Source organism: Stigmatopora nigra, chromosome 7 (assembly GCF_051989575.1).
Source record: "Stigmatopora nigra isolate UIUO_SnigA chromosome 7, RoL_Snig_1.1, whole genome shotgun sequence".
Classification (NCBI taxonomy): domain Eukaryota; kingdom Metazoa; phylum Chordata; class Actinopteri; order Syngnathiformes; family Syngnathidae; genus Stigmatopora; species Stigmatopora nigra.
Genome location: NC_135514.1, coordinates 6,421,828 through 6,440,101, shown reverse-complemented (window position 1 = coordinate 6,440,101; position 18,274 = coordinate 6,421,828). Strand labels below are relative to the sequence as shown.

Genomic DNA, 18,274 nt, shown 5'->3' with positions numbered 1-18,274 from the left:
TTGGAACAAAATGTGTATATATTATACTGTATATCAAACATTTTATCCGAAAGCAATTATTTTGTATACAAAATGTGGTAAGGATTTGATTATTTATGTGGAGTGGACACACATAAAGCCAATTAAGTCTAAAAAGTACTAAATTGTGCGTCTTCACCTTTATGCACAAATCAGAAATAGGAAACATAAAAGACATGCATACATTTTGAACCTGTTGTTTATTGATTGCCACTGGTGTTTTACTTGGTGACATGAGCATGAAAATCTTGGACGATAGTATTTCCTCTTGAGCAATGATAAAAATGCATTAAAAACATTCATTATTGTTTTCAAAACATGATGTAAGAGAGAGATGCACTGGGTGACATCAAATTATCTGATAAGAGAAATCCTAGTCAGAGAAATGGACAGGACAAAGGTCAAAATCTGTTTCTAAATTTAGACTATCACTGGGTTGAAGGAAGAATCACTTGACAGATGTTGAGATTTACACAGGAGCCATTTTTAATTTAAGACAGCAAACATTTCAATGACAGTGCCTAGTTGCAGTAACTTTCATGTCCTTGTTCACTTCATGTTGGCCACAAAATCCTCCCCTTTCTTGATGGAACCTTTCAGCTCACCGATGGCGTCGGCCACCAGTTTCTCCTCGAAGGCGGACAGCTTGCCAAGACCGAGGTTCTTCTCGATGCCGTTCTTGCCCAGGAGGAGAGGTGTGGAGAAATACTTGCACTCAGTCTCCTCTGACCGGACAAAAGCGCATTCTACAACACCTTCCTTCCCATTAATGGCGTCTAAAACGGAAAAGGTGAAGCGGGCGCCAGCGTACGCCATGGAGAGGGTGGCAGAACCAGCTCCTGCCTTGGCCTGTACCACCTCGGTGCCGGCTTCCTGGATCCTGCCGGTCAGGGCGGACAACTGGTCGGCGGGGAACTCCACTTTGGGGGTGCATTGGGAAATCAGGGGGATGATGGTCTTTCCCGCGTGACCGCCAACAACGGGCACGCTGACCCTGGCCGGGTCAAGGCCTTTGAGCTCAGCCACAAAGGCATTGGCTCTCACAATGTCCAAGGTGGTGACCCCAAAGACTTTATTAGGGTTGTACACCCCGTGCTTCTTCATGATCTCCGATGTAATGGGGATGGTGGAGTTGACGGGGTTGGCAATAATGCAGATCATCGCCTCGGGGCAGTTACGGGCACAGGCGTCGGCCAAGGTGGCTACAATGGTCGCGTTGGTGTTGAAGAGGTCGTCACGGGTCATACCGGGCTTCCTGGGCACACCGGCGGGGATGACGACCACCTCGCAACCTTGAAGCGCAGCATCGAGCTGATCAGGACCCATGTAGCCCTTGACTTGGGCTCTGGTCTCAATGTGGCTCAGATCTGCAGCAACACCCGGGGTGTGGGCGATATCGTAGAGGGAAAGTTGACTCACCAAGGGGCTGTTCTTGAGCAGTAAAGACAGGGGTTGGCCTATCCCGCCAGACGCTCCCAGGACGGCCACTTTGGCATGATTCTGGGAAGACGTGGACACGCTCCTGGAGAGGCTGATGCTCGATCTTACGGCACGGGAAAACATTTTGCTCTTGGTTTAGTCTTGATTTTGGTTGCTTGGTTGAAATTAAGTCCCCAACAAGCCCCTCGGCACTGTGACACCAACGTCCTCTAGCTGCTAGCGAACAGGAAGAGACGGAAGCTCCGTGCAAAGGTCCAGACAAATCTCGCGTTACTATACGTCATCTTGCGTAACTACGCATCGGTTTGGCGTCTCATCTACTGGTTGTCGGAGATTCCAAAGTGAATCAAAAGAAGAATGCACGATGCATTCTATACTATTTGTGACAGGAATTAAACCTTAATTGTTATTTTTTTGTCACGTCTGCATAATTGCGTCAAGATAGTACTCCCAATCCAAACCCTTATTTTAGAACTCATTTATTTGAGAAGCATTTTAAACGACCTGCATTAGATTGGGCACTATTCTTATTACAATTATTCAGTTAGTATTGTTAAATCGGATTTTATTTTTTTAAGGGTATTAATGATAACCACTACACTACCTGCGTTTAACTTTTTGTACAATTAACCATTTTAACGTACCATAACATTTGCATAGTAACGTACACAAAAATACAAATGTTAAGATATTTACTTTGTTATTATTTCTAGCGTTCGTGTTCATTTTCAGCTGAAACGTCGCGACCAGGAAATGACGTATTTAAACTAAGAATTCCGAGGGCCATGGAATGCGTCACTCCGAGCTTCTTTTTATACGGCGGAAAACAAAGACAGAAAATATTGCAATTTGTGTGATTGACGTTCAGTGTTGGATCTCTTTCTTTTACATGTAGCCTTTCGGGAGAAGTGGACAACAAAAATATCAGTACGGTATGTACATGGAAGCTTCCTCGACTAAGACGCGAGAGGAAAGGTGCTCCTTGTTGTTAATGTCGACCTGCTAAAATAAGCTAGCGCCATCACATGAACCCCGTCTATTTGCTGGAGTCAAATTACTGCCCATAAAGCACATAGATGAAGCGATTCGCAGTAGCGTCAACACAATTGATCTTTCGCAGCAAAACATGACAAGTTTATGTTGTTAAGCAGATTATGTTCATTTTGAGTACATTTTCTTTGTTCGTCTCTCAAACGTCATTTGATGTAGTTTAAATTCTAACTGTCATTCGCCATACTGGTGTTAATGCATTACCTTAAAATCGTGATTAAACTGTGGTTTGTAATGCAATCTGATTTTTCAGTGGTTTTAATGTTGACTGAATGCTAATGTTTGATCTAGTGTCTCTAAAAGGTTAATACGAAGAGTTTCAAAATGCGTGGATTGACCTGACAGCAGTTCACAGTACTTTAAAAATGGCATGCTTACAATTATGTATTACTTTCTGTACTTTGTAGGTACATCATTGATGGTCCGCCAGCACGCCTCATGATACATAAACATTAAGGCTACTTCATGTGAGTATTCAGTAATTAAGCAGCATCTGCCATTGTTTATATTCTCTTGATTTGTTCCAATATAATTAGATCCAGTTTCAGTAATTGACCTTATTTAAAAATAACACATTTACGTGTACAACTGGGTTAAACGTTTTAACTCATTCACTGCCATCCCTCAGACAGCTAAAAAGGATTTGATGTCTGCGGCAACCAATAAGTAACAACACATTTCTTAAAATATTCACTTAAAGCTCTTCTTACCTGTTCTCCAAGTTAGACACCAATCATGCATGACATCCAGTTGTTTGTTACGCTCAGGTGATGTTTACTCTAAAATTGAAACAAAACAAAGTGTTTCATTACAAAAATGTCCAAATAAGGCAATCTGGTCCTCGAGTGTGTGCAAGTTTCTGTTCCAACTGATCCAACACAAACAGTTTAACCAATTAGATTTCTGCTGAAATAAGAAGCACCTGACTGCAATTCACTGATTGTATATCTAACACACCAGATTGGTGGAAAGGTTTCCTCCTTTGGGTTGGAACGGAAACCTGCACCCACTGTGGCATTTTTGTATATTAGGAATGTCCCCACTTACAATTTTGTTCTAACTTCTGATAAAAAATATGATAGCAATATTAAGTATCATGTAGATGCCCATGTAAGCTTGCAATAACAACTTTTTTTGTCCTATCTGCAGTACATGCTAAGGATGGCTAGTTGTGGGGAGGTTGACCACTCTGTTAGCTCACTTCCCCCAAGTAAGAAAGGTAGCGGAAGCAGCAATGGCGCCGGTGGCAGCGGAAACAGTTCCGAATCCCCGTGTTCTGGCTCCAGCAGTGCAACGCCAGCCCTGGCTGTACCCGAGTGTGCCATCTGTCTACAGAGCTGCGTCCACCCGGTGCAACTGCCTTGCCACCATATCTTTTGTTTCCTCTGCGTGAAGGGCGCATCCTGGCAAAGCAAGCGCTGTGCCCTCTGCAGACAGGAGGTGCCTGACGACTTCTTGGAAAGGCCCACGCTCCTCTCCCCGGAGGAGCTGAAAGCATCGGCGGGCGGCCGGGGCGGGGAAGTGAGTGATCACGCCTGGTATTACGAGGGACGCAACGGTTGGTGGCAGTACGACGTGCGAACCAGCCGCGAGCTGGAGGACGCTTTCTCCAGGGGCAAAAAGACGGCGGAGATGCTCATCGCTGGCTTTTTGTACGTGGCCGACTTGGAGAACATGGTGCAGTACAGGCGCAACGAGCATGGGCGGAGACGCAAGATCAAGCGGGATGTGTTAGACATTCCCAAGAAGGGAGTGGCCGGACTACGCTTGGACACTGAGGGAGTCGCCGGAGCGATCGGGGCAACGGGTAGAGAAAACTCTGCCGACGGAGCCGATACCGCGGCGGCGGGGTCGCAACAGCAGGGCACCGTCGCCTCATCTACGACTACGACTGCACCGCCGCCCGTGGCGAGACCTCCAACTTCCCTAGGCGCTCAGCCTGGCGGCGGGGGCGGCACCTCTCTGGAGGACGCCTTCTCACAACTCCAAGTCGGTCACAGCCCCGGGCCATCTCACGAGCGAGCCAGGGTGGGGGAAGGAGGAGAAGAAGAGGAGGAAGATGCCTCACCGTCCAGGTCATCTGACCATCACACTTCTGTAGACGAATCTGGCTCCGGGGGTTGGACCGACGATGAGGACGAAGAGGAGCGCAATCAAGGAGAAGAGGGTGGCGACGTGGAGGCGTGGGAGCTTCGGCCACAGAGGCAAAGACTGAACCCAGAAGACAGAGCCCTACCGGGGGCAGAGTCTACCTCCCCCCCTTCGTCGTCAACGGCGGGCGGGAGGTCCCGAATGCCTGATGGTCAGTGTACAGTGACTGAAGTGTGAAGTTTTCCCCCACCTTTAATCCATTAACTCTGTTTGGTTCCATTAATTTATTTGATCTTTTGTGCTCTCGTTCACTGTCTCGCCGCTCACAATTTAACGGCTCCGCTTGACGAGGCTACCTATTGGGACACGTATCTTTTTGGAGTAATAATAATAATGTGTGAAGTCAGAGGGAGCACGAATGGGTCATTTGGAACTGCATCGTCCCCTACGTGAATAGCTACATTCTAATCGTCTAACTCTCTCGGCTAACATGACACGCTTGAAACTGTACATGTGACGCCTATTCTTCCCCCGACTCCCTCCTCCCTGATGGATTAGGTGGCTTTGGATTTAGCCTATTCTAAATTTCTGCGTGCACTTATACATGGGGAAATCATCTTGAGTCCGCACCATTACAATCTACATACTACACAACCCATTGAAGTTTGATATTGTCAGCTAGTTTCTCAACTGCAGCAAAAATACTAGCTATTAAGATTGTTTTTTTTAATATATAAAAATAGATGTGACATTTCATATCAAATTGTTTAACTTTTGAAGTAATTGGAACTTGGATGTGGAGTAACTGTGTTGTATGTTCAAAGTTGGCTAAAACTCAAGCATTCTCCACTCGAGTGTCTCTGATTTTTAAAACTGGTGCATGTTCGAAGAGAGAGTTATTTTAAGTTGCGCTTCACGTGGCAAGATTCTCTTAATATTTTGGTTTTGGTGTGGATAAGTGTCCATTTCTTTTGACTTTGGTTCTCAAATCTCAGAAGTGCAACATGTTGGGCAGTAAAATGATTATGCCATTCTAAATCACATTAGTTTGAAATGTTTTTTTTTCTTCTGTGTTTTAGATTATCTCCTCGGACTTTCCATTCTGAATATTTTTTTGTAACAGTTTTCGCTTGGCAATTTTTTACTTGGTTTGTAAATTAATAAATGTTCATTTCATCAATCTAACCCAATCTGGTTGTGTTTTTATTTCTATGATATAACACACCACGAGTCATTTGTTTCCCTGTGATCAATGGTTACTCCAACAAACAGTATCAATAATGCGAGCCTGCAAAACAGTCTCATTTGTGCTAACACATGATCTGAGAACTGAAAAATCCAATTTATGAAAGCAATTTGCAATGACCTCATAGATCAGTTGTTTAAATGCACCACATCAATATTTATTTCAAGAAAGATTCTACAGTCAGGTTAAAAATGTGGCAAGGTAACTGCTCATTTATATTTAGATCTGTTTGTTAACGCCTGCAGGTTAGCTGGACCACCCCAAACAGTTCCAAAAACCTCTTTTTCAGTTCGCAATGCCTCCACAAGAGGGAGCTCTCTCCCTGACAACACTACCTTTTTAATAGCCTGAATCACTGGCGCTGGCCCTTTAGTGTACTGACTAAGCCACTTTTCAGTTTGCTCTAAGAAAGTTTGCGCACCTTCATTAGGGTCTTGAAGAAGTCCATCCACCAGCTTAATCTGGAGGCCAAACTCAGGATCCACTTTTAGAGCACCACTGAGCAACTTGACAGAATTTTGGCTTCCAATGAGATTGACAAGTCTAGCAGCTCCACCCCAGCCTGGGACCAAGCCCATGTGTTTGTGGACGAACTGGATCACACTGCCGGGTGCCATTAATCTAAAAAAAAAAAAGTGCTCTTACAGACTTATATGTTCATACTATCAAGATCAGGTTATTATATTTGTTTTTAGTAGAAAGCATTACCTGAAATCACAGGCTGTAGTCAACTCTGCACCTCCACCCAGAGCTCTCCCCTCCACAAGAGCAACAGAGATCAGAGGCAGCCTGCACTGGAAACACAACATGTTGTACTTCAATTACACAAACAACTTCATATGCTTTGAACATGCAGAATTCCAAGATTCCCTTACCTGAGTAGTCTTGTAAGAGTATTTTGCATGAACATACACATCTTCATACCATCCTACAAGACAAAGGCAACATTGATTGAGGATAGACACAGTTTTTGATACACACTCTTATAATGCAACAATGAAGCAACCTGGTTTTCAGTGTGTTATTTCTTTTACATGAAGTAGTCTTAAAATATCATACGTTTGGATTGGATATTGCTTTGACCGCATTAAGATCTGATCCAGAACAGAACGTCCCTGCAGCACCCTGGACGATGAGGCCTTTTCCATCTGTCCACTGCTCCAGTTGGCTAACCTTTTCTTCCAGCTGCACCATCATGGTGCCTAGAACAGAACAGTATGCAAATATAATTCAGATATGCTATCCGGAGAATTGTACTTCTTGCAAAACCTTACCAGAGAGGGCATTCATGTAGGATGGGTTGTTGATCGTAAGGATGCCAATGCCAGAATCTTGTTTGGACAGATCAATTGAGCCCCCAGGAAAGCCCGACAACACAGCTTTTATTTCCTCCTGGTCGAAGTCCTTGTCGTTGTAAACTCTTCTACTCATCCGTCTCTGCCAGATCCTGGAGAATATAATGGTTGCTAAGTCACACTGAACCAATATGCTGAATATGCTATAACCTCAAGAGATGTTTTTTTATGATCAGAATAAATTACAACTGTAGTTATATGTAGGTAAGTTGCAAAATGTCAACGAATGTTGTTGTTGTTAAATAAATGTTATGTCTATGAGGTGTGTGTTACGTAGAAAAGGCATATACCTCGGCCAGCTGGAACACAGATGGTTGGCCCTCAGGATATGACCCCTGGCTACACAAATTACCATTTTTCTAGAGGATGGACATGGCAAAAAAGAGGGGGGGAAAGCATTAGTGGTTTAAAGTAAGGTTTGGTGACAAAAAAAAACGACCAGACAAATTGGCTTGCAAACGTTCAAAATGAAATTTACATTTTTTTAAAGTTAGTGTTGGGTAAAACTTTTTGTCTTAATCGCTTTATAAATTAGTCTAACAAGTTTGCTCAGAGATTCAAAGAAATGAAGGATTTAGATTTGTTTTGTAAGTTAAACGCTGAAAAAATGACTGATCAATTAGTAGAATTTGTAATTCGGGTGCACTGTTTTTTCCTCTATAACCCCCATATACACATTAATATTATCTTTAATTAAAAAAGAAATAAAAAGAAAACACATGCACGCTGGACAGTCGAAATCATGCGCAAACAAATTCTATTCATTAAGAGTTCAATTTTAGCTGCAAATGTGTAAAACTAACCTTGATTCTCCAACCGTAAAACCAAAGATATCATATACAATTCTTGAAGTCCAGAGGGGGAGTCAGCAGCGTAATTAATTTCTAACCATCTTGGATCGGGGTTCTTCTCTGGCGGCCGTAATAGGCTGGGTTTTCGACAGTTTTACAAAGGGTTTGTTTTCTAACAAATTGCGTTTAAGTCGATATGACTCAGGCCGGACTTTGGTCGAATTTAAAACACGACTTGTTTGAAGAAAAATCACTGCGTCCTGAAATTTAACAGTTTAAAGCTAGCGCATGCTGCGACGTTTATCAAATGACGCCGACGCAAATGCTCACATCGCTTACAAAGACATCTACACTGTTTATGTGTTGTGAACATGTGCAACACTGAAATACTTCCCTAAAAACAACGTCGTCTTCTTTTTTGCTTACTGCTTGATTTGTACGCTTGGCCACCAGCGTTCAGGTGCATTAGCGCCCTCTAAAGAGCTGGGGTATCATTCTTGTAAAATTGACCTCATATTAAATTAAACCATTTGTGATACACATCAATTATGTGCTTAATTTTTCTTAATAAATTGGCCAAAATTTTAGGCCCCAAAAATGCAGCAATCTAGGAAAGGTCTATTTCAGAAGAAGCATAATAGCAGGCCATCTAATTTTCTGTCTTTTTGTGTTTTGAACAGTGAGGAATGCATCATATAATGACAATAAAACCATTAAATTCAATTAAATTCATTGGAGATAGCCTTGTTCTGCATGATTAGGCAATGACAGTATATATATTTGGGAGCACATCCCTGCACCCAAGGATAGGATTTCTGGCACCATCACATTGTAGCGCCGTTTATTTTAGTCCGTCTTGGGTGCCAGCTTTCCACTATGTGCAAGGGTTACTGTACTGTCTTTTACAGTTTAAATAAACCAATGGATAAATGTGTGAGAAGTTGCATGTAATAAATGTTGCAGTTTAAACTGTCATGATGTTCACAAGGAAAATACAGTTAAAGAAGCTTTTTGTAATTTTGACCTAATCACTCTGATATCTGAAATGCAGTAAACCATAGATTAATTACACACTAGTGCAATCTCACTTCCTGGGTTACAGCCCTACAATTATCACTCATAAGAAGGCGTATCAATGTCACCTAGGATGGCAGCCAACAAGATTGCAGAAGCCATAAAGTCATTCGTCTCTTGAACTATTGAACTACAGTAGTCCTCTAGACTGATTGTGAGCCACAGTATAATTTTTTCCTCCTAGAAATAAATAAACCTCATCAATGAGCACTGTTCCAACTTCCTGTCTTCATTATTTGGCAAATACATTGACTATAGTAACAGCCTGTAAAAAAACATATATAAACACCGTGACTGACATATACCATATTACAAACACTCCATAAATGGATGAACAAATGACTAAGATTTAACTTTCCTCACAATCCTTATTTCAGGCAAGCCTTTTTTTGGTGATAGTTTAGTGCGTCACTCCAAAAGATACTCAACAGAGCCTTGTCTTTGTTCAGTAAGCTTTGCTATTCATGTCATACAGTAAATGAGGCTCAATATATAAGTGTAAGTGATACATTGTAAATTAAGCAATAAGATAACAGCAATAATTACAATCAGCAGCTTTAGAACAAAAGTAAAAACAAATGCAAATAAGCACACCAGCCTTTGGTACAAAGCTATGAAAAGGGAACAGGGAGTTATAGTTAAATGAATGAATAACAAAGATAGATGTATAATCAAGATCTAATGGAAACAGTCTTTGCTCAATGTAAAAGAAATCTCAGTCACAGGAAATGTACAGTACAATTTGAATTAGATTTTATATATATATATACGATAAGCTCAGCTATAGACATCCATATTTGAAAAGTTATAACAGTCAGTAAAGGGGTGGAAGGGAGGTGGGGGGAGCAGCTGAACTACCAAAAAGGCAAATGTCTATTGGCTGGACTTGTAAGCTTCGAAAAGACATTCTGGGCAGAGATGCAAAACTGTCCTTCATCCTGTAAAGAAAAACATGAATTAATATTAAGACAACACCATTATATTAATTTTTAGGTTTGGCTCTCAAAATACTTTTCATGTTGTCATGTTTTCCATCTGAAGTCTTCTTGGACCTGAGAAAATTAACAAGTGGTTTGAAACAGCATGACTATTTTCAGCCTTGTCCTGTCAAAGCAAAATGACACAATGCACAAAGCTCCTCTCAGGAAATTACCAATGGAATATATGAAAGTACTATAGTTTGTAGCGTTGTAATCACTGTGTAAGCCAGGTGATCCCGCTCAGAACTACACTGATTTTGTGAAAAGCTGTTTATTTTAAAGGAGCCTTTGAGCAAGGATATGCCTCATATTGTCCAATCGAGGCTTTGGCCTGCTTCTATTAATCTCACATATTAGTCCCGTCATTTGAATCTAATTTCTGTTAGAACAAGATGTCCTAGACTACCAATGTGAACATGTACAGACATTAGACTTGACCCACCTGCAGTGGTTGCTGGATCTGAACCACTAAATTGCTCACGTCACTGTGATTTGACTGAATGTTTGACTGCTGTAGCCGAGGAGGAGCAACAGGATGAGTGAATGCCTTGCATGTTTAATTCACTGGTGTCATCTTGGCGAATGCTTACATTAGGACTTGACGCTGTCTCGTCCTGTGGTTGTGACTGAGCTGCACTCTCGTAATGTTTCAGAATTCTTTCTAATGCTCCGTAGTTGGATCTTGAGCCCTCAGGCCGTGGGTACGCAGCAAGAGTGAGGGGCTTCCAGGGATGGTCGTTCAATGTTCGGGGCACAGGTCTGGAGCATCCATTCTGAGAAGAAGGCAAGGATCCAAGTTTGGGGAGTTTGGGGTGTCCCTGCTTGCTCTGAGAAGAAGTCTGCTGGAGTGAGACTTGAACTCTGACTGGCTCAAAAGGATTGCCCATCATAGAGTTTAGATCTTGCACACGTTGACATTGATGAGTAATTGCAGACAATGCAGGTTCACTGCCTGTATGTGTTCTGTTTGGCGTTTTTCTAGAAATGCTGCTGGTAACTGCAGAAATGCATGTTGGACTCTGAGAATGTACTGTGCTGACCTTCCATGTTGAAGCATTTATTTGTTCAGGTACATTGACAGAAGATGTGGATTTCTTCATTTTGGCTACTTGAGATTCAGAACTATTTAGAGTCATTTTGATCTCTTTGTTTTGAATGGTAAAAGGCAAAGTGGGTGTGGATGAAGCATCATTAATATATACTTCTCTTTCATCAGTGTTGTCATCAGGTTCAGGCCATGAAGGTAACCTCTCATCAGGCAGACTGTCTGCTACCAGGGCTTGTTGCTTACCCACAGAGGAGCCACCTTCTTCTGTAACTCTTTCTGGCTCTGGTACCCCTTTGCCCATCTCTGCTTGAAACAAAGTTCGGTTGAACTCAGCAGTTTTGAGTTCTAACATGATATTTCTCCTGGAGGCCTGCACATCCGGAATGGTGGATGCTATTTCCAAGGATGACAATAGCAAATCAACAGGCATTTCTTTGACAGCCGGAGGTATGTGTATTTGGGGGTGAGGTGAATTCCCAGTGCCAGAACTGAACGGTGAACAGTCTTTTGTTGAAGTCAATATGTTGGCTTCAGAGAAACTCTTCTGAACAGTCCCGCTTTTAGACAACTTACTGCTAGTGAACTTGGATGCATCACAGGACCAGCGGTTGTGGCAGCAGCCATTGTTACTGTTTAAACTTTGAGGAACCGAAAGGGGCGATACCACACCATCTACCAAAACTTTTCCTTCATTTTCTTGCAACATGGCTTCAAACTTTCTCACCACGGATGGACTGAAAGACGTTTTATCTTCTGTAACATACGGACTGTGGCACTTTCTGATTGTTGTCATTGGCGATTCAGGGATGTAGAGTTCCATGTCTGTCTGGCAGGGGGAGCTCAGATTTCTGGAGAAGCTACGGGGAGGGATAGGGGGACATGCTGCATCCGTATCCAAGAGAGATACCGTGCTTGCCTGTGTATCATCGTGGGTGTTAATATCATTCTTTTCCCAGGAATCTTTCGAGCCTCCGTTAGCCCGCCAGGTGTAATCAGGAGTCAAGGTTATCCAATTTTCCTTCTCCAATGCTTTAAGTTGATTGTAGATCTGGCTAAGGTCATGTGATGTCTTCTCTGACTGCTGTCCAGTTTTATCCATATCATCCGGGGTATTAATTTCTCCGGATTCAGAATGATTCCTGAAACAAATTCAACCCAAAAAGTTCTGTAAATACTAGTTTCCCAATTATAGAATATTTAATTTGGATCAAAATATGTAAGAAATGTACACTGAAGCATAATTTACTCAAAGCTTGTTAGTCAACTTCGATTTAGTTACTATAGGATACCACAATTATAATATTATAAGGCTTTATCACCTTTTTTCGTCACTCTTCTGTTTTATCTCATCCTGGTAGCTACAAAGTTCCTCGCTGACACGAGCAATCTCCTTCAGAGCCTAGAACAATGAGGAAAAAAGTCAGAATTTTTAAGTTCAATAATTTCGGAAAATAATTTTATATCAGAATAAACAAAGAGAATTCCAAAACAAAAAAAATGTGTATAATTGTACAATCATGTTATGTTGAGCAAAGAAAATGAACTGATCACTCACAGCATTGAGGGCAATGGTGCTTTTCTTCTTTTCAGCTTCCAAAACTGGATTTCTTTGAATGTCACAATGAAGATTTTCATTCTCTATCAAAGGCTGTTTTCTTCCCAGTCCACATCCAATAGGTTTCTGTAAATTTGCTTCAAGTTCAGTATTGTTCTCAATATTATTCCTATCAAGGATGGAGTCTTTCAACGTCAAAGCAGGATGTGCAGATTCATTCCGAGAAAATTGACTACCAGCAATTAGTCTTTTGAAGTTGTCTGGTTGATAACCAGGGGTATGAGTCTCTCTCCCCTCACCACTGATGACATAGTGGTCAAAGGCAGGTAAAAATTCCGACTGGCTGCAGCTGCTGTGTGTCTGTGACATGTCACTAAGCATACTCGAAGCAGAGCTGAGTGAAGGCACGCTCAACCGATGGATTTCTTCCTCCTTCTGTCTTCCGCCAGCCCCTTCTCGCTTGGCCCTCACCTCACAGTACAACTACAAAAATAGTCCAAGGATAATGTAAATACATGCTGCTCTTGATATAGTCAACATCTGAAATGAAAGCAGGTTATCAAAAAGCCAGAAAACAAATCAGCAAATGAAATCAACAATAAAAAGGAAAAAATAAGAGGCATAGAATCCCAAAGTAGAAACTATTTCATGCTAACTTATTTGATATTTTCTGCAATGCCTGGATAGCAAGGAAACATTCAAGCCTACCTTCTCCCTTGGCTGTTTTCCTCTCAGTTTTTCCAGTTTTGGAAAGATAAAATAGAACCACAATGTTGTATTTATTCCTTCAACCTCAGGCACTGCATACATGATCTTAAACTATTTATTCATTTAAATAAATCTTTGATTTCTGGGGATTTTAACATTGTCCCTATGTAATAATTTAACTTATGCCCTAATCTAGACTTGGTTTGTTTGACATGGTAATAAAAAAAAAAGCAATCCGGATTTTCTCACACACACATCTTTGTCATAAATACGGAGAATTGTTGTCCCTTTCCTTCCACTGTATCCTGTCCTCACACTTTGCAGCTGCACTGATGGAAAATATTGTTTAGACTGCGCGAGCTTGTGAATGGACGTTGGGGTCATTGTTAAACTTGGGAAAGATTAAAAAGTAAGATAGTAATTACAGTAGAAACAGCATAAAAGTACCAGACCTCTTGTCAAACAAAATCTCACATTTTCTTGCACTTAAACTTGTTTCTATTTATACAATTCTCGTCTTAGTGAATATTCAACATACCTCCTCTATTTTCCTTTGCATATCTTTCAATTGGCTCTCCCATTCACTTCTTTCTATGTTGAATCTCTCCAACAACTCAGCTTTCTCCTTCAACCAATCCTTCTCATTGTGCTCCAAACGACAACGGAGTTCCATGGTGGTGGAGTGTGTGTCTGCCAAAAGTCTCCGCTGTTCCTCTTTGTCCTTGCGCAGTGTTGACGTCTGACTGTTTTCTTCACAACCGGATGGTTGAGCCACTAAGTTAGAACTTCCCGCACACTGGACACCACCACTTGCTGATCTCGAGCCGTCTTTGGTTTCCAGCTGGAGAGAATCAAACACATGGAGACGGGGAAAGGATTGCAAAGGGGACGGAGAAGGAAAGGCAGTTGTGAAAGCGATCAGTGACTTGAGATGGATTAAAGCAAATGAAGGATGAGAGCCAGATGGCAGACAGGAATTACAAAAGGGAAACAAAATGTGGGGAAAAGGAATGAGGAGAATGAAGGAGTGGCAGGAAGGGTAGGTGGAAGAAGTGGGGAAGTGATGCACCATGGGATCAATGTTTTTAGGTTCAGAGGATGGAAGAGTGCAGATAGAATTGTGAGAATATCCTGTCAGATCTCATACATAGAGTTTAGAGGTTTTAGAGTCCATTAACCTCTGGTCTCTGGTATCCCATCAACCGAAGAGACAGTTCAGGGCATTACGATTGCAGTCAGAAAGGGACAAGGTTGCTTTTGACGCCATACTTGAAGGGGCCCTCGGCATTCAATAGTGGTGTGAATATTTCTTCACAAACATAATTCAGTACGATTTGACTGATCTGTACAATCCCAAATGTATTCTATAAACTTGAACTAAAGTAAGGCCATCCCTTTTCTAAAGAGACACAAAAATGTGAGCATGCTGCAGTAGCCACACTGTGGTAAACCTGCAAATTATGTTGGGGTAGGGTTAAATCAAATCCAAAACAATGCTTGTCTATATTCTATTTGTACCCCTTTGTCTGCAATGGGATACTGTGTGTTATTTCAGTATTGAGTCACAAAACTCTCTTACAACCTTCAGTCATGGTGCTATTTCTGCCTGTGGCCTGGGGTCAGGAAATTATAGTCTTGCAAAACAAGTTACCCCTTTTTGTCTGGGCCTTCGGCTCATTGTAAAGTTATCTTGAATTTCAGACATATGTTGATGGGTCCTGTGTGCAATGTGGTTTACTCAAACATCCAGGTAGAAAAACACTTCAAATGCAGAAATAAATGGTTAAATGTATAAGGGTAAAATGTCACAGGCCAATAAAATGCAAAGTTACAGCTAAAGCAAACTTTTCTCAGAAAGGCAATCGTGAAGAATCTATGGAAGTTTACAAAAAAAAAAATGGCACATCCAAAAAGAAACAGTCATAAGAGGCACAAGCAATTGAAGTCAAAGTCTAAAACTGCAGTCTTTGATCACCATGCACATACACAAGAAAATATATAACAGTGAGTTTGTCGCTACGGTGACGCACACTATAAATAGTGGACACTAATGTCACATTCCTAAGGGTGGCGGGGAGACTAGGTGAAGGGGGGGTTTGGATGCTAAGACAGTAAGATGTCGCATTGCTGCCAGCAGCCTTCATAAATCTGCAGCACACAGAAAAATGTTCTTAAAAATATCTAGCCTAGGACTTCCAAATTGGACAAATGTGGTGGTTAGAAAAGAATGTGTAGGCAAAAATGTAAATGGTTACTTAATATTGAAGAAAACAAGTATGGCATTTTAGAACTATAAGTCGTACTTGAGTGAAGGTGAAGATATAGGTTTTTCAGATAACTATAGCCTTATAATCACTTTTTCTGAGCCACTTTATCCTCACTAGGGTCACAGGGGGTGCTGGAGCCTATCCCAGCTGACTTCAGGCCAGAGGCGGGGGACACCCTGAATCGGTGGGCAACCAATCGCAGGGCACAAGGAGACGAACAACCATTCACGCTCACACTCATACCTAGGGGCAATTTAGAGTGTCCAATCAGCCTACCAAGCATGTCTTGGGAATGTGGGAGGAAACCGGAGTACCCGGAGAAAACCCATGCAAGCCCGGGGAGAACATAAAAACTCTGCACCAAAATAAAAAAATAAAATACAAAAGATTACCAGCAAACTTTGTCCATTACCTGTGCAATTCTGGACTTGAGCTCAGCCCTCTCTAGCTCCCAGGCACACCTGTCTTTGGTATATAGGGTCTGCAGATCACTTCTCTTCTCCTCTTCCCGCTTTACCTCCACCTGCACTTCTTCCAACACCGTTTTCATGTCCAGCAAAATTCTCCGATTCTCTCCTCCCTGCTCATAAACACAAGTCACATCATCTTCAGCCACGTTACACAAAATGAACTCTCATTACAAATGTTTTATAATCCAAATTAATATACGCCCTGTTAAGTATTGTATTTATAACTGCGTGTCTTCCCAATGCAAACAAAGCAATGCACTAATAAAACTGTTTCTCTGAGCTACAGTTTGTGAGTTAGCCTACTTGTATATCAGCCACTTCTCTTAGCAGTGACTCCTTCTCCAGCCTCCATTCTTCCTTATTCTGCACATGCCGCTTTTTCAGATCCTCAAATTTCTTTTTTAGCCTCGCATGATGCTGGTGGCCCTCGGGGCTTGGCGGCATTTGTCCTTTAACGGATTCCATCTTTGTCCGACCTTCACCTTCTGCCGTCAAGGCGTCGCAATGGGCTTCGTCGGTGTGCCTGGACACGGCGGGTGGAGAAGAGATTCTCCTCTGTGGGCTGCGATTTTTTTCGTTGCTTCTCTCGGCCTTCTCGAGTCTGCTGCACGGTACAAACTCCCATCCCTGAGACGGGACGTAACCCCCGGCGGTTGCACCGTGAGGCCCCGATCCATTTCGAAGCGCGCTCCACATAGCTTGGCATACGCAATATCCGAGTTAAACTCGGTTCAAAAAGTTTGCAATCATTACAAAATGCACGTATAGTGAACACAAACCTCTAAATGTTGAAATAAAATATTTACAAGTGCTCCCAAGGGTTTCATAGCAATAAAAATGGATCCATTCTCCAAACCAGAGCACGTCCCCTGCGGGCCAAACAAACAGCAGCTCCTCGTGCGGCGGTCCTCGTGCACAATTTTACGGCCCCTCTTCATGACTCAACAAACACAAGATACAGTCTTCATCGTGCTGCTCTGGTCAACGTGCGCACTTCTTTTCTCTTCGCTTTGCTTGAGATGAAGGCAATGGCGAGGACAAGCGGCGAGCAAGGGCTCCAATATGAGAAGTTGCCAAAAATATCATGGAACCCAGTCATGTAAGTATGGGAGCACGGGAGTATTTTTACCCGGTGTAACTATGAGTTGACTTTCCAAACACCAACTAGGAGTCTGGAAAAAACTCCATCCATCAATCATGGCCCAAGGTGGTCCTTACGTACTACCTGACGCTGTCCCCATGGCAACGAAGTAATTTTGGCAAGCGCTGTGTTGACGCCTGGCAAGCGAAAGTAGTGACATGCTAAAAACGTCGCAACAGTTAACAACAACAAAACAGTCAGACACAAACACGAGCATTCATTAAAGTGTGTGGTAAATCTTTGCAGTTTGGACTATGAAAACTTGTCATTACTTTCTTTGTAATTCTCAAAATAGGTCAAGAAAGTTGGTCAAGTAGACCCTTACCTCATTTCTAATGCTGGCTGCAGTGCAGAGAAGTGAAATAACAGAATGTAAAAGCTTCCTTAAAAACAGCTGGTGAGGGACTTCCCACTGCCTTTTGCAGGGAATAAAAAAAAAAATCTCTCTCTTTCACTCTCTAACTCTCTCCTTTTGTCCCTCCCCTCTCTCTGACAAAAAAAGTAAAATAAAGGGATATAGCTGCCTTTATTTCATAAAATTAAAAACGGAATTAAGGAAAAATCCCCTTAAACTCAACTGGTAGCTCCACCTGAAGTTTGGTAAATGGAGTTATAATATAATATAAATAATATTTAAGATACAAAAATGTGGGTTGTCCGTCTCCTTGTGCCCTGCGATTGGTTGCCCGCCAATTCAGGTGCTTGAAGTCAACTGGGTTAGGCTCCAGCACCCCCACGAACTTGTGAGTGGTACAAAAAAAGAACGAATAGAATGAATACAAAAATGTGTTAGTTCTTGGAAGACTAAACTAAATGATTTAGTGGTTAACACATCTGTCTCACAGTCGGGAGGTTACATATGAAGCTTAAATGTGACCCCTATGGTTGCCAGATTTTCTGCGGGTACTCCAGGCTCCCACATACCAAAAACAGATTATTAAAAAGACTCTAAATCATGTCAAACTCTTTTTTTTCATGGGCCACATAGACACATATTGTGTCCCCAAGTTTACAACTACTGTTCAAAATATGCGATGAAA

The 18,274-nt window shown here is 42.1% G+C and overlaps 5 protein-coding genes across 9 annotated transcripts in view; 1 reads left to right on the top strand and 4 right to left on the bottom strand.

Moving 5' to 3' along the window:
* The window catches only part of LOC144199968 (peptidyl-prolyl cis-trans isomerase FKBP3-like), a 38,882-nt gene extending 35,437 nt beyond the window's left edge, over positions 1-3,445 (bottom strand). The window contains exon 1 of the mRNA XM_077721876.1: positions 3,219-3,445. The gene's annotated coding sequence lies outside the window, so the exon portion shown is untranslated. The remainder of the gene's footprint in view (positions 1-3,218) is intronic.
* mdh2 (malate dehydrogenase 2, NAD (mitochondrial)) lies at positions 200-1,734 on the bottom strand. The gene has a single exon (XM_077721872.1). The coding sequence runs from the start codon at positions 1,579-1,581 to the stop codon at positions 568-570; it is 1,014 nt and encodes a 337-aa protein (XP_077577998.1). The 5' UTR covers positions 1,582-1,734; the 3' UTR covers positions 200-567.
* On the bottom strand, positions 2,006-8,373 carry echdc1 (enoyl CoA hydratase domain containing 1). Of its 2 annotated transcripts, XM_077721875.1 has the most exons (8): positions 8,004-8,373; positions 7,491-7,559; positions 7,120-7,292; positions 6,905-7,047; positions 6,721-6,773; positions 6,554-6,634; positions 6,267-6,466; positions 2,006-3,287 (listed from the first exon to the last, which is right to left on the bottom strand). In XM_077721875.1, the coding sequence occupies exons 2-8, from the start codon at positions 7,553-7,555 to the stop codon at positions 3,283-3,285; spliced, it is 720 nt and encodes a 239-aa protein (XP_077578001.1). In that variant the 5' UTR covers positions 7,556-7,559; positions 8,004-8,373; the 3' UTR covers positions 2,006-3,282. The 2 variants fall into 2 exon arrangements, with proteins under 2 accessions (XP_077578001.1, XP_077578000.1); XM_077721874.1 differs by lacking the exon at positions 2,006-3,287 and having other exon boundaries at positions 5,978-6,466.
* rnf146 (ring finger protein 146) lies at positions 2,221-5,784 on the top strand. Its single transcript, XM_077721871.1, has 3 exons — positions 2,221-2,390; positions 2,916-2,975; positions 3,658-5,784. Exon 3 carries the CDS (start codon positions 3,661-3,663, stop codon positions 4,834-4,836), a length of 1,176 nt encoding a protein of 391 aa, XP_077577997.1. The 5' UTR covers positions 2,221-2,390; positions 2,916-2,975; positions 3,658-3,660; the 3' UTR covers positions 4,837-5,784.
* Positions 8,374-8,877: 504 nt separating the features above from the next.
* LOC144199525 (uncharacterized) lies at positions 8,878-17,838 on the bottom strand. 4 transcript variants are annotated; one of them, XM_077721210.1, is made up of 9 exons: positions 16,397-17,519; positions 16,036-16,203; positions 13,895-14,197; positions 12,649-13,131; positions 12,413-12,492; positions 10,636-12,232; positions 10,488-10,556; positions 10,077-10,117; positions 8,878-10,003 (listed from the first exon to the last, which is right to left on the bottom strand). In XM_077721210.1, exons 1-8 carry the CDS (start codon positions 16,787-16,789, stop codon positions 10,088-10,090), a joined length of 3,123 nt encoding a protein of 1,040 aa, XP_077577336.1. In that variant the 5' UTR covers positions 16,790-17,519; the 3' UTR covers positions 8,878-10,003; positions 10,077-10,087. The 4 variants fall into 4 exon arrangements, 3 of the variants coding, with proteins under 3 accessions (XP_077577336.1, XP_077577337.1, XP_077577335.1); XM_077721211.1 differs by lacking the exons at positions 10,077-10,117; positions 16,397-17,519 and adding an exon at positions 17,560-17,838; XM_077721209.1 differs by lacking the exon at positions 10,077-10,117.
* Positions 17,839-18,274: the final 436 nt, after the last annotated feature.